At 42.6% G+C, this 12596-nt stretch overlaps 1 protein-coding gene across 2 annotated transcripts in view; it reads left to right on the forward strand.

Annotated features, from left to right (window-relative positions):
- Positions 1–12596, forward strand: part of RPP30 (ribonuclease P/MRP subunit p30) — a 117562-nt gene that overhangs the window by 33624 nt on the left and 71342 nt on the right. Inside the window, exons 4-5 of one of the 2 annotated variants that reach the window (XM_085614965.1) lie at positions 10468–10542; positions 10790–10861. In XM_085614965.1, the coding sequence (XP_085471091.1) occupies positions 10468–10542; positions 10790–10861 (147 nt within the window). The remainder of the gene's footprint in view (positions 1–10467; positions 10543–10789; positions 10862–12596) is intronic. The other variant, XM_085614966.1, reaches the window with a different exon arrangement.

Here is a 12596-nt window from a genome sequence, read left to right on the forward strand (position 1 = left end):
TCCTTTTAGTTTTTGTGCACTTGTTCCTCTCTTCTTTACTTGCCCTTTCTTCTTGATGAAGTTGACTTCTACGAACACATGGCCTATTGATTGTGTCAGTCTCTCACATCTTAGCAAAAGTATGTTTTAGTGAGACACTGAGTCTGAACAAGGTCTAAAGGTTTGAAGATACCAACCGGTTTGATAACTGGTCTCTGATAACCATGATATTCCATTTTACGTAACATAATCACAAGTAATATAAGAGTGTAGCGCACCTACATGAAAATGGTTTTTATTCACTAAAAATGACACCCTACACTGCCCTCATGTATGCAGGAAACTCCTTTTAATGAGTCGAAATGTAAGCAATGTCAGATGCAGTATTTGGACAATGCTGTGTGTAGGAGATGCAAAATTGTTTCTTGTGGCGGAGGTACTATCATGGGTGTCTAGCAAGGCATTACTTGAAGTGTCTGCGATTACATAGGTTAACAGGCTCCCAAAGAGTGTCTCTGCCTTTTTGTCGGATCCGAAGGTATACAAGATGGTGCTTTTGGGGGCCAGAATGTTACTTGAGGGTTTGGGTGGTGGGTGAAGGCAATTGCTGCAAAATATGAAACTTTTAGTGGATAGGAAGTCACTGTTTGCTTTTAGGAAGGATGATAAATAACCCTAGTTGTGCACGATTCTTGGAGAAAATGAAGAAGACTGGAGTGAAGATGATTAAAAAAGAAAATAAATGATACTGAAAGTCACTTTTTTAATTATAAAAATGGAGTACAGGTGAGGTCATCTCCTTTAAGTTGATTCACCAACTGGGAATCTATATATACTCTCAGCATAGTGGAAGAAGGTAGAAGCGACCTTGGTGTACCTAACAGCATCTCAAAGCAATGTAGGAAAGAGAAGAGTGAGTGTATGTATGCATAAAATATGAAAATTGAGTGCACCTCTAATACAGACTCCCTGTCGGGGACCTCGAATAGCTTTAGCCAAGCTGAATGAAAACTGAAATAACTGTAGAAGTCTGACTGGAAGGGACTTTAATTGTGATTTTTTAAAAAAAAAATATTTTTATTGGGTTTATCAACAACACATAAAACAAACACCACTTGTTTAGTGCAAGGCATGGCATACAAAGGTTACGAGGTACCGGAGCAATGACAATACAGGTGTCACAGAGAGGAATAAACAGCCCAATGACATCACCCCATCGTTTCCTTCCCCGCCCATCTCCAGCGGTGGAGCCATTAGTCCTGGTCACTGAGATCCGAGTCCGCTGCATCCGGTGGGGGCTCACAGATATTTCCCCTGTAAACATTCCATCCACCCCAGACCTGGGACCATTTCTTGGGGCACCCTCTATGAACATACACAGTTTTTTCGGTCACCATTACAAGGTCCATATCTCTTTAATTGTGATTTTTGAACCTAACCGTGTGATTCTGGGCATACCTGAGGCCCCCCCCCTTTTTTTGTTTGTTATTAGGTCTAGCCTAAGCAAGGCTTGCGCTGTCTCTTCAAAACATCCTGTATTCAGGATATGGGCATAAAGCTCCACCCACTTTCCGCCCATCTTTTTATTTGGCTCATGTCACTGTCCTTTGTAATTGGTGGCTTTTCATTGGTCAATAGGCTTAGAAGTCCCTGCTTAGTACCACCTTCTCTATTCTTGTAACCTCCCATGAGAACACCCCGTCCTGTTACATGTGTTTTTACTATGCACATTTTATTTACAGCCTCCGAGCACTATTTTCTTAAATGGCTTTCTCCTGCCTGCTGTTGCTGGCAGGACACGCTCTCCCACAACACTTTTTTTTTCCGTTGCTCATAAGACCCCGATAGCCTCCTCCGTGCACTTCCCCCTCGCGCTCCTGCTCCATGCAGTTCCCCCTCCCACTCCGTGCACTTCCTCCCCTCCCATTGCCATGTTTTTTGTACATCGGGAATTCACTCGATCTGATAACTATATTTATATTTTTTTATTATATTTGTTATGCGTTTAAATATTTTTGATACCGTCTCCATGTGTTTTGTAGAGCCGACGCAGAGACTCGAACCTGGATCCCCAGGCAGACAGTCAGCAGCTTTACTTGTTAGGCCATGTAGTTGGTTTGTTTTTCATATCTTGGGGGCTAGAGGTAAAACCGAAGCACTGCTTTTTTTCGAAAGAGAAAGGCTTGGATAATTGCCAATCAAAGAACTGTGCTGGGTTTGTAGCTTGGGCTGAGAAACTAATTGGTATGTCTTGTGGGTGGGGTTTTGGAGTCGCTGGGAGGAAAACTGCTGCCTGTGAGAGGTACCGTGTGGTGTTAGTGGTGAGGGCCAGTGTGGGTAGACCAGGGACACTTCTCTTCGGCGACAGTCCTAAGGCAGTCATAGGAGACTTTCAGTAAATGAGAGCAGGCTGGCAGGCCGAACGATAGGAGAGCGGGTGGGGCGAGAGTGTCTAACATTAAAGAAACAAATAATGCAGGACAGGACGCTTCACTTAACGAAACCCAGTACCTCAACCAGTCTATCACAGTATTCTAAAGATACTAGACTTGTTATGCGTTACCCCTTTTAGCAGGCTGCCTTCTCCAGTTCATGGTATTTGTTAGTTTGTTTTTAGCACTGTCATAATGGCCTCGGAATCCCAACGTGGTAATGGTTTTGGATTTAAAGCTTATGGAAGGTATCCTACACAGCAAGGGGCTATGGTAGTGCTCCAAACAGAATCAGTTTGCACACTACTCCAATATTTACTGTGCACAAATGGTGAGCCCCCTTCCTGATTAATCTCCTCCAGGAGAGTTTGAGCTATTGGGATTGTAAATGGCAATGCCTTTTATTTGTGTTTTTTAAACCTGCAAGCAGTGCATAAACACGCACTTTGTACTTATAGTTGTTGCTTACGAGAAGCAAGGCTGGCAGTAATTGCGACTATTTTACTGCCAGCCTTGCTTCTCGTAAGCAAAGAGTATAAGTTAAAGTGCGTGTTTACACACCGCTAGCAGGTTTTCAAAACACATAAATAAAAGGTATTGTCATTTACAATGCTAATAGCTCAAACTCTCACAAATGTAAGACCTAATGCATTGCAAATGCTTGTTTTTGTTTAAGGCATCAGTAGCCTCAGACAGTCTGAGGGAAGGGCACACCCTTTTGTGATGCTCCGTAAATTATAGTTTGCCTCAGCTATCTATTTGATAACGTCTGATGGTATCATACAATAACTGGTGTTCATCCTGTGTAGCCTTGTCAATATATTTCACAGCAGCTGGTGTATGCCCTCAGCTGCTCTTCATACTTAATTTCAGGTATCAGCTTGTTGATTTTGTTTGAAATTTGCGAGATGTGCTGATGCGCTCAAAGCTTGCACTCTTTGCCTAACGTAAAGGTTTGTGCTATTCAGAGCTGTGAATTACCGACAACGTGAGAACGGCTGAACGATTTATACGGATGTTATAAAACATGTTACATAAGGGGAGCATCTTAAACCACAATAAATTGGCAGTACTGTTCTGACTCGTGTTTTTGAACACTGCTTTATTACCCCCAGGTCCCTACGTCCTCGACACCTTCATTACAAATGAGATTTACTATCTCACCGACAGAAAAAAAGGACAAAGGAATGCTGGACCTACCCTCCCCCTCCCACTGGGAGTACATAAGGCGTACCGGTCCCAGCATTCCTCCTGTTCTTTTTTTCTGTCATACTGACAGTGGTATGGACGTGGCAGGAGCGGGGGCCCTCCTGCCTTTTGCTGGTTACTTACGCGGAGGCTGCTGGTCGGTCCTTCGTCAGAGGCCTCTCCCTACCTGCCGGGCCTGGGGGGAGTGGCACGGGCTTCTCGTTGGTTGTTTCTGCCGTGCGGCGGTGGTGATACCGCGTTGGCTTTCCTCTGGCCCGATAGCCTCCTGGCCTGCCGGGCTTGCTAGGGGGCGCGGCCGGTTTGCTGCTCCCGGATTGGCTGCAGCTTCTTTCCCCTTCCGGTTTTCGGCCTGCCTGACTTCCAGTTTTGACGGCGGGATGGGAGTCTGGCGCCTCGATGTTCCCGGCTGTGGGCTGCTCGTTATGAACGGGCTAGTGGGGTGAGTACCGCATAGCGGTTTTGTGCTGTGGGGTTTCTTTGTTTTTGACTGTGCTTCTTGCATTCCGCTGCCATGGGGATACGTTCGAGGAAGAGGCATTATCGGGAGAGGTCTTTCTCTTCTTCTTCTTCTTCGTCTGCTGCTTCCAGGTCTCCTTCCCCTGCCAGGGGGAAGGAGCATCACTTGAGAGGAGCTTTGGCTCAGCCCACATGTTAGAAACCAGGAGTACATGTTTTAATTGGGCAGACGTTGTGTGGTTCCACAAAAATAACTGCTTGCCCTCCACACAGCTGCGTTTATTTTGTTTATTTATTCAGCCTATGCTTGAACTTCAGGGGGACACACACACGGACACACACACACACACACACATGCCCCCCCCCCCCCATTGAAATACTATTAAAATGTTTTTGATAATTGATTCTGTTTTCCTCTGGAAGCAGCACGGATGGGATGGGGGCAGTCATTAACATACATGGATTGTTAGGTCTGGCTTGACAGTGCAACCGTCACTTGACCTTTTAACATACATCAACATTATTCTACAGTTCTTCGCTTCCACACAAATATATATTTATTACCATGCTGTTCACTTATAATGTTTTACATTACCATACAACATTCCTGTAAAGCAAGACCTATTGGCATTGCCAATGCTTGTTTTTTCTTTCAAGTGCCCCCGCCCCTTCCATCCGATGCACCCCGCTCTATCAGAGCACATAAGTGATATGCATGTTTGCCATAATCACTATGAATATATTTCTGAAAGTTGCCCTCAACTCGTATCAAAGATCAGAAACTCCTCTTCTTTGAAAGTCATACACGTGCATCCTAACCATGTTTAATCTCCTCAAGCTCCTCTTCTATCCCTCACCAGCCATCTGCATGAGCTCAACCCCCCCCACAAACAAATGACCACCCTTAACTCCTAATAATTTAATTTACCATCAAGAAACTGGAAAGAATGCATAAAATGGTTTGCCTGAGTGCACAAGACTAATTCACAATAAATAACTAATAATAACTGACAAAAACCAAGAACTCTGGGCTAACCACTGACCTTGGGTTAGTGCGCTACCTGGCTCAAATCGCTTCAATGCCTCGCCAGGGGTGATATGTGGTATATAAATACAATTAGAATTACACATTCAGTGATTTCTCAGTATTCAAAAGTAGGAGGCAGTGCTGTTAGATTGCCATATTCTGCTTGCTGCATGACTAAAAGGTAAGGAATCTAGGCTAGAACTCTATTCTCCATGCTCATCCCTTACTTTAAAGTGAACATTGGCTGTAGGTTGTGCAGAAATACATTACAATAAATATTTCCTATTTTACTGGAAAGAATAGGTATTTTTGTTTTATTTGTGTAAAGATAAGCATGCCAGTACCAACACCTTTCAAAACACAAGGGGGAGAGGATACAGACTATTGAATGGGTGCTCAAAACCCAGCATGGGTACGATGACCGGCTGTCAATCTTCTGTTGTGGAATTTGCAGGTTTAGATGGAGCAACCTAGTGAGTGGGGTGGTCGACCATTGAAATAGGTTCTCCACATCTCTAGGCTAGGTGGGAATGGAAGGCGGAACATCTTAGAAAAGGGGGATACCAGACAGCGTGCTGGCATTAGACGGCTGGCCGGTGCACTGGTTTTTGCAGATGGTTGGATTGAGGAAATAAATAGGCTTGAGATATCTTTGACATGTAACATGACCAATGGGGCCAGTATGGTAGTTGGAAAGGTCCTTGGAAAAACGTCCACTCTTTCCTTTGCAGCATGAAATTGTGGTATTCCTTTTGTCACCTATTTTCTCTCTTACTTTGAACTCTTTGTGCTGCCACTCTAGGTCTGACTTTACTGTTCAGTGGTCTCTACACATTGCTACTCTTTCTTTAAAATATTCATAGAGTGGGCTTTGGAGCATTACTCGCTGTGATCCTCATGGTGCATCATTCCACCTCCAGGAAGTGCTTCCGTTGCATGAGAGACTATTTCACATCTGAAAACCACCACACTGTCACAATCATCACATTATCGACATATGTACGTTATACACAGACAAATCATTTGTAATATTTTTCCATAGTCTTTTTTTTCATATTCTTGACAAAACCCATAGGCCAGACTTTAATGTTATGAACGACGTAAACAGCATTCGTGAGTCCCTGGGTTTAAATCCATTGATATCTATTTATTTATAATATTTTGTTGTCCTATATAGCGGGAACTCGACCCAAAGGTGTCCATGTGCTTTACATGAGTACCAGTTGTGTTACAGACGGACACATTCATTTTTCCGTTCAATAAAACCAGACCTTCTGGCTTAGCCAGAGTTTCACTGATTTGTTCTGTCTGCCGTCTCATGTCTTTGCTCGTTCTCCCCATCATGTCGTCCCATTTTCCTTTCGTGACTACCACTGTTGTTAGTTCCTTCTATTTGACTCTCCTCAGAATTGCTCTTTCATAACTCACTCAAGTGTGGAATTGGTATTGGAAGCAATGCTGTCTCACCTTTAATGTGTTGGAAGTGCTCAGTTTGACAAATGGCGTGGTATATGTGTAGAAGCGGGGTCAAACTGCAGGTTAGAAATGGTGTGTTATGCAACTGTGATTCTGCGCAAAGTTCCAATTCAGCAGTTTGGGGACCTGCATAAAGCCATCCATCTAAAGTTTTACTCTTAAATGCTTCATTGTAACCTAGGGGCTTGTTGGGGAGTAATGTTGGATGAATTGTAACAGAGCACCAGCCCACTAGTAGGTAGGTCGGTTGTGTACAAGGTTGATACTGCTTGTAAGGTGAATATACTGAACAAAAGATACGCACGAAAATCGAAATCCAGCTGACACTTATACATTTAAAAAATAAATAGCCGCTGATTGTGATGAACCAATAGAGCAGGTGCCACAATGTGTCTTCTCTGGTGAGAGTGATGGAGATTTCAAACTCCACAGTTCACCTTGGGAGGGGGGGGGATTTAAGATTTTTAGGTCTCGCTGGCGTTGCAACACGAAGCGCTGCCGCCAACGAGACTTATTGTTGCCGTGTTTGCTCCCAAGGGAGACAGACCAGGGCACGCGCAGAAATCTGGGTCTGTGGACGCGCTTGCGCAGACGCACACACACACACACGCGCGCGCACACACTCCGCCACTGCCGACCCCCCTCACCGCATCCCCGGCTGCTTAACGCGCGCGCGCACACACCTCGCGCCGGCGCCCGCAGCCCTCCTCCTCCCTGCCCGCAGCACCTTCGCAACTGCCAGGTCAGGAATGCGCCTGCAGGCTGTTTAGGTTCGTAGGAGGGCAGGTACCTAATTCATGGTGTGTAGGAGGAAAGGGACTCTGGACAGACAATGGGAGTGGCAGGTGGGGACAGTATCACACTTCCATGCGCCCCTCTGTTTTACACGTAAAAGTTTGGAGCCTTCCAAGTCGTAAATACCAGTGTACTGGCGCAGCCATCCATAGCCGCACTTTCAACTCGCCGGTTCTAATCTAGTGACTCGTTGGATAATTTAGTGCGTGCAACCGCTCAAAAATTATAACTACACACTGTGCTGTGAGACACTGCGTTTAAGTGTTCACTTGTTCATGTGCCAGTTGCTAGTTCTTATAGCAGAGCATCCCGAAACCCACTCTATCTCTTCCCTCCTTTTACCGTGGGACATGTTCCCGGTCTCGCTACGGCTGTATCCACAACAGTAGCCATCCTCTCCCCCGAAGTATTCCAGGATACTGGGGCCCGAGCCCCCTTGGCCGGCCATGACAGACGGGCGGTGTCTCTCAGCTGTAGCTTCAACACCCAATGGGAGCTAACGCTCTGCGCATGTGCGAGAAACCCGGCTACCAAGTCGCTTGCGGGCATTCACTGATAACACTAAACTCATCTAGAAAAGTAAGCCTTCCGTTCTAGGTATTGACCTCATCTGGCTGGCGCACGGGCAAAATTCACGTTCCCGACAATATTAGTATTAACGTCGTGGCATCATCCATCCTGGGTTAGAATTTCCAATGCAATATATAGATAAGATTCGTATTGTTTATCCTACGCAACACATAGGCAGCCTTTCTTCACGTTATTGCCCAAAGTGTGGGTTCCGATTGCTGCGTCTCGTTAAACGCAAACACCATTCTGACATGGCCGCCAGTCTTCCACGAGATGAGGCTATTGCTGCGTCCGGTTTTCACGAACGAGCGAAAATATATTTATAGACATAGAAAACAGACTGTGTATACTAGGCCAGTTCTCAGGTGATCACATCCTTGGAAAAATAGACTACGTCCACCTAAAAATGTAACTGTGGATGAAGGCCTGCACATAGTTTTAAGCCAGGCAATAACCTAGAACTCTCGATTTTATATTTTTTTAGGTCTAGCTTGAGCCAAAACCTTTTTTTAATGATGTAATTAAGACCTTTTGATTTTACTAAAAGCATTTGTATGATATATTTACTTTTACGTTCTCCCAGTCCTCTTAATATATTGGTCTATTGTGTCATTCAATCTTTTTTCACCATTTCAGCATGTAGCAAGGGACAATAGGTCAGCTCACTTCCACTGTTGGCTAATTTAACTTCAAGTGATGTAAACTGCCCTGACAACTTTCCCAGGCCCATGCCTGATGCTATACATGCCAATAAAATAGAATATTCAGGTGAAGACTCCTGATTTTTCAAGCCAAAAATGGCTTTATTTGACTGTTTCCCGCCTGAACTTGCCTCTACTTCAATAAAAGTCAATGGGAGAAAAACATTATACCAATTATGTTTTTTAGGTTGAGCAACCGAGACCTCTTCTATATACTTTAGTATATACTTGTATATTACTATATACTTATATGTGTATGTACTTTGTGGGCTCTGGAGATCATCCCTAGGACTTGTCTGCTTCCGCTTGGGACTTTTTTGTATGTTCAACTGCCTCTATTTAATTTGTCTTAATAAAAAAGGACCAGTAGAGGTCATTAGAATACCACAATTGCTTTCTGCTGAAGGACTTTCTTTTCTTAAATTTTTCTGGCAACTGCCTCTATTTTACTTTCTTGATAGACGACCAGCAGAGGTCAGTAAAATACCACAATCACTTTACCATTCTCTAGATTCCAGTCCATAGAAATTGTCTTCCACGAGCACCGGTAGACAATAATATTTTTTTCAAATCTTGTATTTTCAGTGATATGACCACCAAAGGCCCTGATTTTATATTAAAAACAGAGCTTTGGACTATTCCATTTTCTGCTGAAAGGCAATATTTCTCTCCATGTGTTCCTATACCTGGCATGTCACGCAGCTTGGTGTTTACTTTCAACCATGTTAAAGAACAGTAGATGTTTCAGCACCCAGGCTAATGTGCTGCATAGCTAAATACATATAAGGTCCCAAAGGCGAGACCGATTGCATTGCAAATGCTTGTTTTTAACTGGTTTTGATTCCTTTTTAATCTTCATCTTCAATTTGTGTCCCTAATTGTTTTGTTTTTGCTTGACCTGTTGGATTGGCGATTATAATAATGTGGACTCTTAATGGCTGCCGCCCATCTTGTTAGTCTGCAGCCGTCTAGCCGCAAATTTATAAAGCTCCCATTCTCTGCAGTACCTTAAAGCAATGTAATCGATCTTAGAGTAAACTCAATCTGAAATGCTTTAAAAAAACGTTATGCATGTTGCAACCTTTGGAATTAGATTGTACCACCATGAACGGTGGTGCACATGTCTGAAGCATGAACGGCAGCAGAAAACGTCAAGCATGGTAAACAACTGGAAACTAGGGAGAACTCCACCAGATCATTACTGACACCCTCTCCAGACCCGAACTTGTCACCTACAATTTGTTGATTTTGAGGTGTGTTAGTCTTAGTTTAATGGAAGTAAAACAAGACTATAAAACCCAGAATTCATCAAGCTGTTCTACAAAAGCCACGACTGGAAACGGCGTCCATAATGACGTGGAAGGAGGTGGTCATTCTACTGTGAACAGATCTCTGGCACTGTTCTGTAGCATATATCTTATACTTTGTGTGAGTAATAACCACTTTTGTATGTAATATTCTCTTTTCCCAGGAGTCGCTGGGGTTACAAGATGCATTCAATTCCCAGGCTTTACTATTGCAGCTTTGCCCAGCATGTCTCTTCTCCGTTCTATCCTCGTGTGTTAATACACTAATTTCCTTTTTCTTGCCATAACCGATTCTTTAATAATTACTCCACAGACTAGACTAGAGTTGGAGTATTAAAATATGAATTTCCCTATCCTGCCTGGCCTTTAAATGTCCACTGTTGCAGCCAGCAAGCAAATTCAATTCTTAGAATTTATGTATGGAGCTATAGTAAAAAAGGGGATTGACGGCCCTTTTAAGAATGTATTATGTAAGTAGCGGAGATTTTAATTTGATTTATTTTCTTTGCTTATAGGGGAAATCCAAGCCAATTAAAATTGTTAGCAGGTTGACGATTATAGCTACCGACCCTTCTCATATCAACGCATTAGTAAGTTTTCCTATTTTTCTGTTTTACCTAGGTCCGTAATACAAAACAGTTACTGTTGTTTCTCTGAGACCGCCCAATGACAATAAGTGTTACTTATTGAAAATGGCCACAAAGTGTACTTGCCTAATTGCAGACCTGTGTACATTACTGATTTAACCATTTTGACTGTTAATTAAAATGTCATATGTTATGTAGTTGTTCTGCAAATGTATTTTTGCTGTCAGTAATAATGTATATTTCCCAACAGAGAGTCTCATCGGGCGTAATCAAATTGTATGACCTGGTGGCAGTTTTTCCAAAGACAGAGAAACTGTTTCATGTAAGTTTTGCCTAACAAAAAGTGTAAAATCCTCATGTATCAATTAAGATGTTGACGTAAGCCAGCAGTTCTACTGATATATGTGTACTCGGAGCGAAATGTTGTCAACTCACATCTAGCATTTCTGCGCCACCTTCCCAAGGATTAGTTAAGAGTTGCATTATCATTTTAATCCCGTTAATTACAACAAGAAATACTAGGGTGCAACTTTTTTTCCCTTTCATTTGCACCTCTACACTATGGAAATTTAATCGATATTTGGAATATTTAGAAGCTGAAAAATCATATGTGAGTGATTTTTGCAATTGCTACCAATTTATTTGGGACTCGTACTGGAATCTTACCCAGTATTTGGAACCTTTCAGATGATTAGAAACCTATTTGTGTATTAGGCAGTGAACTTTTATGTATTAAAATAGCTCGACCAACATTTAGGAGTCAATGAGGTCTAGCTTCTGCTGGCATTTCTTTCCTGTTAATGTTTATAGCAAATGTAACAGACACCGTCCTATTTCACCAATGCAAGAACTTATAGCATTTGCCTTTAAACCCTTTCCTGGCCTAATCTTGTCCATCTGTCTGTCCATAACCACAGCTGCATTCCAACCGCTAGGTGGTAATTTATTCAATGGGTGAGTAATAATCCTATGCCTTGGTCCATAAATACACACACATTTGGATCATCTTATGTTCAACCTGATTTGAAAAAGACTTTGTTTACCTCACCTTTAAGGATATTTCTAAATATCATGAGCAAAGAGAAACATCTGCTCATCCCGGTGTCATGTTACTCGTAATCAATAGTGCATTCTCAGTGGGATTCATTATCTCCCTTGGCGCACTATTGGACTACGCTACGCACTACCACCCCACAAACAAGAGGAATGTTATCTTCTTCTGGGTATTTTACCTAAGGTAAAGGGTTATTGTTTAAACATCATGCTATTTCAAGTTACTCCCATATGTCACCATATCTTCTTATGGTTGAATTGTCTCTGGTTTCAAATGTATCTTGTTTTTTACTTTTACATTGTAGCGTGTTAAATGTGTTAAGTGTAAAGCACCCAAATACTCTATTGATACAGCAGGCGCACCAGATACACATTTATATCTAGTTTACGGCAACAAGATTCCTCATCACAATATTGGAGGATCTATGGAAGATGGAAGTGATGTTATGTACTTAGCTGAAATAATAGTATAAGGTAACCACCTCAAATTTAAAAAGATAATTACACTCTGTTCCTCACTGTTTGTCCGCAACACTGGCATTAGAAGGCGGACTATCATGGTTTGTGGACTCTTCCAACAGGTACTTTTGTCTTTGAGGTATCTTTGTGAATCGCCTGGGTGCTCAGCATTGCTTCTGAAGACATACCTCCTCAGTAATTTAGGGATAACCTGGTGCATGTAGCAGCTGCAGCTATAAATCACTGACTGCACCAGAAAAATATATATATTTATATTTCCACTTTTACTCCAAATCATCAAACCACTGAAATTCACCAGGTATTCTTAGCAGCACAAGCAACAACTTGTACCACAATCCATGGCACCATGGTGTTCTCTTGGCTGCTGTTTTATTTGCTTCTTTACCTTTGCCAAATTGTTGTTTTGGGCATGACTGGTGGCATGAGTTATGGCATGTGTTGTGTGCTTACCATTACTGGTGAATTTTTATGGTATGAAGAGTTTTAGCCAGAAGGAGTAGTTTCTTTTCTGTAACTCCAGTTCT

This window comes from Triturus cristatus, chromosome 1_2 (genome assembly GCF_964204655.1).
Source record: "Triturus cristatus chromosome 1_2, aTriCri1.1, whole genome shotgun sequence".
NCBI classification, from domain to species: Eukaryota; Metazoa; Chordata; class Amphibia; order Caudata; family Salamandridae; genus Triturus; species Triturus cristatus.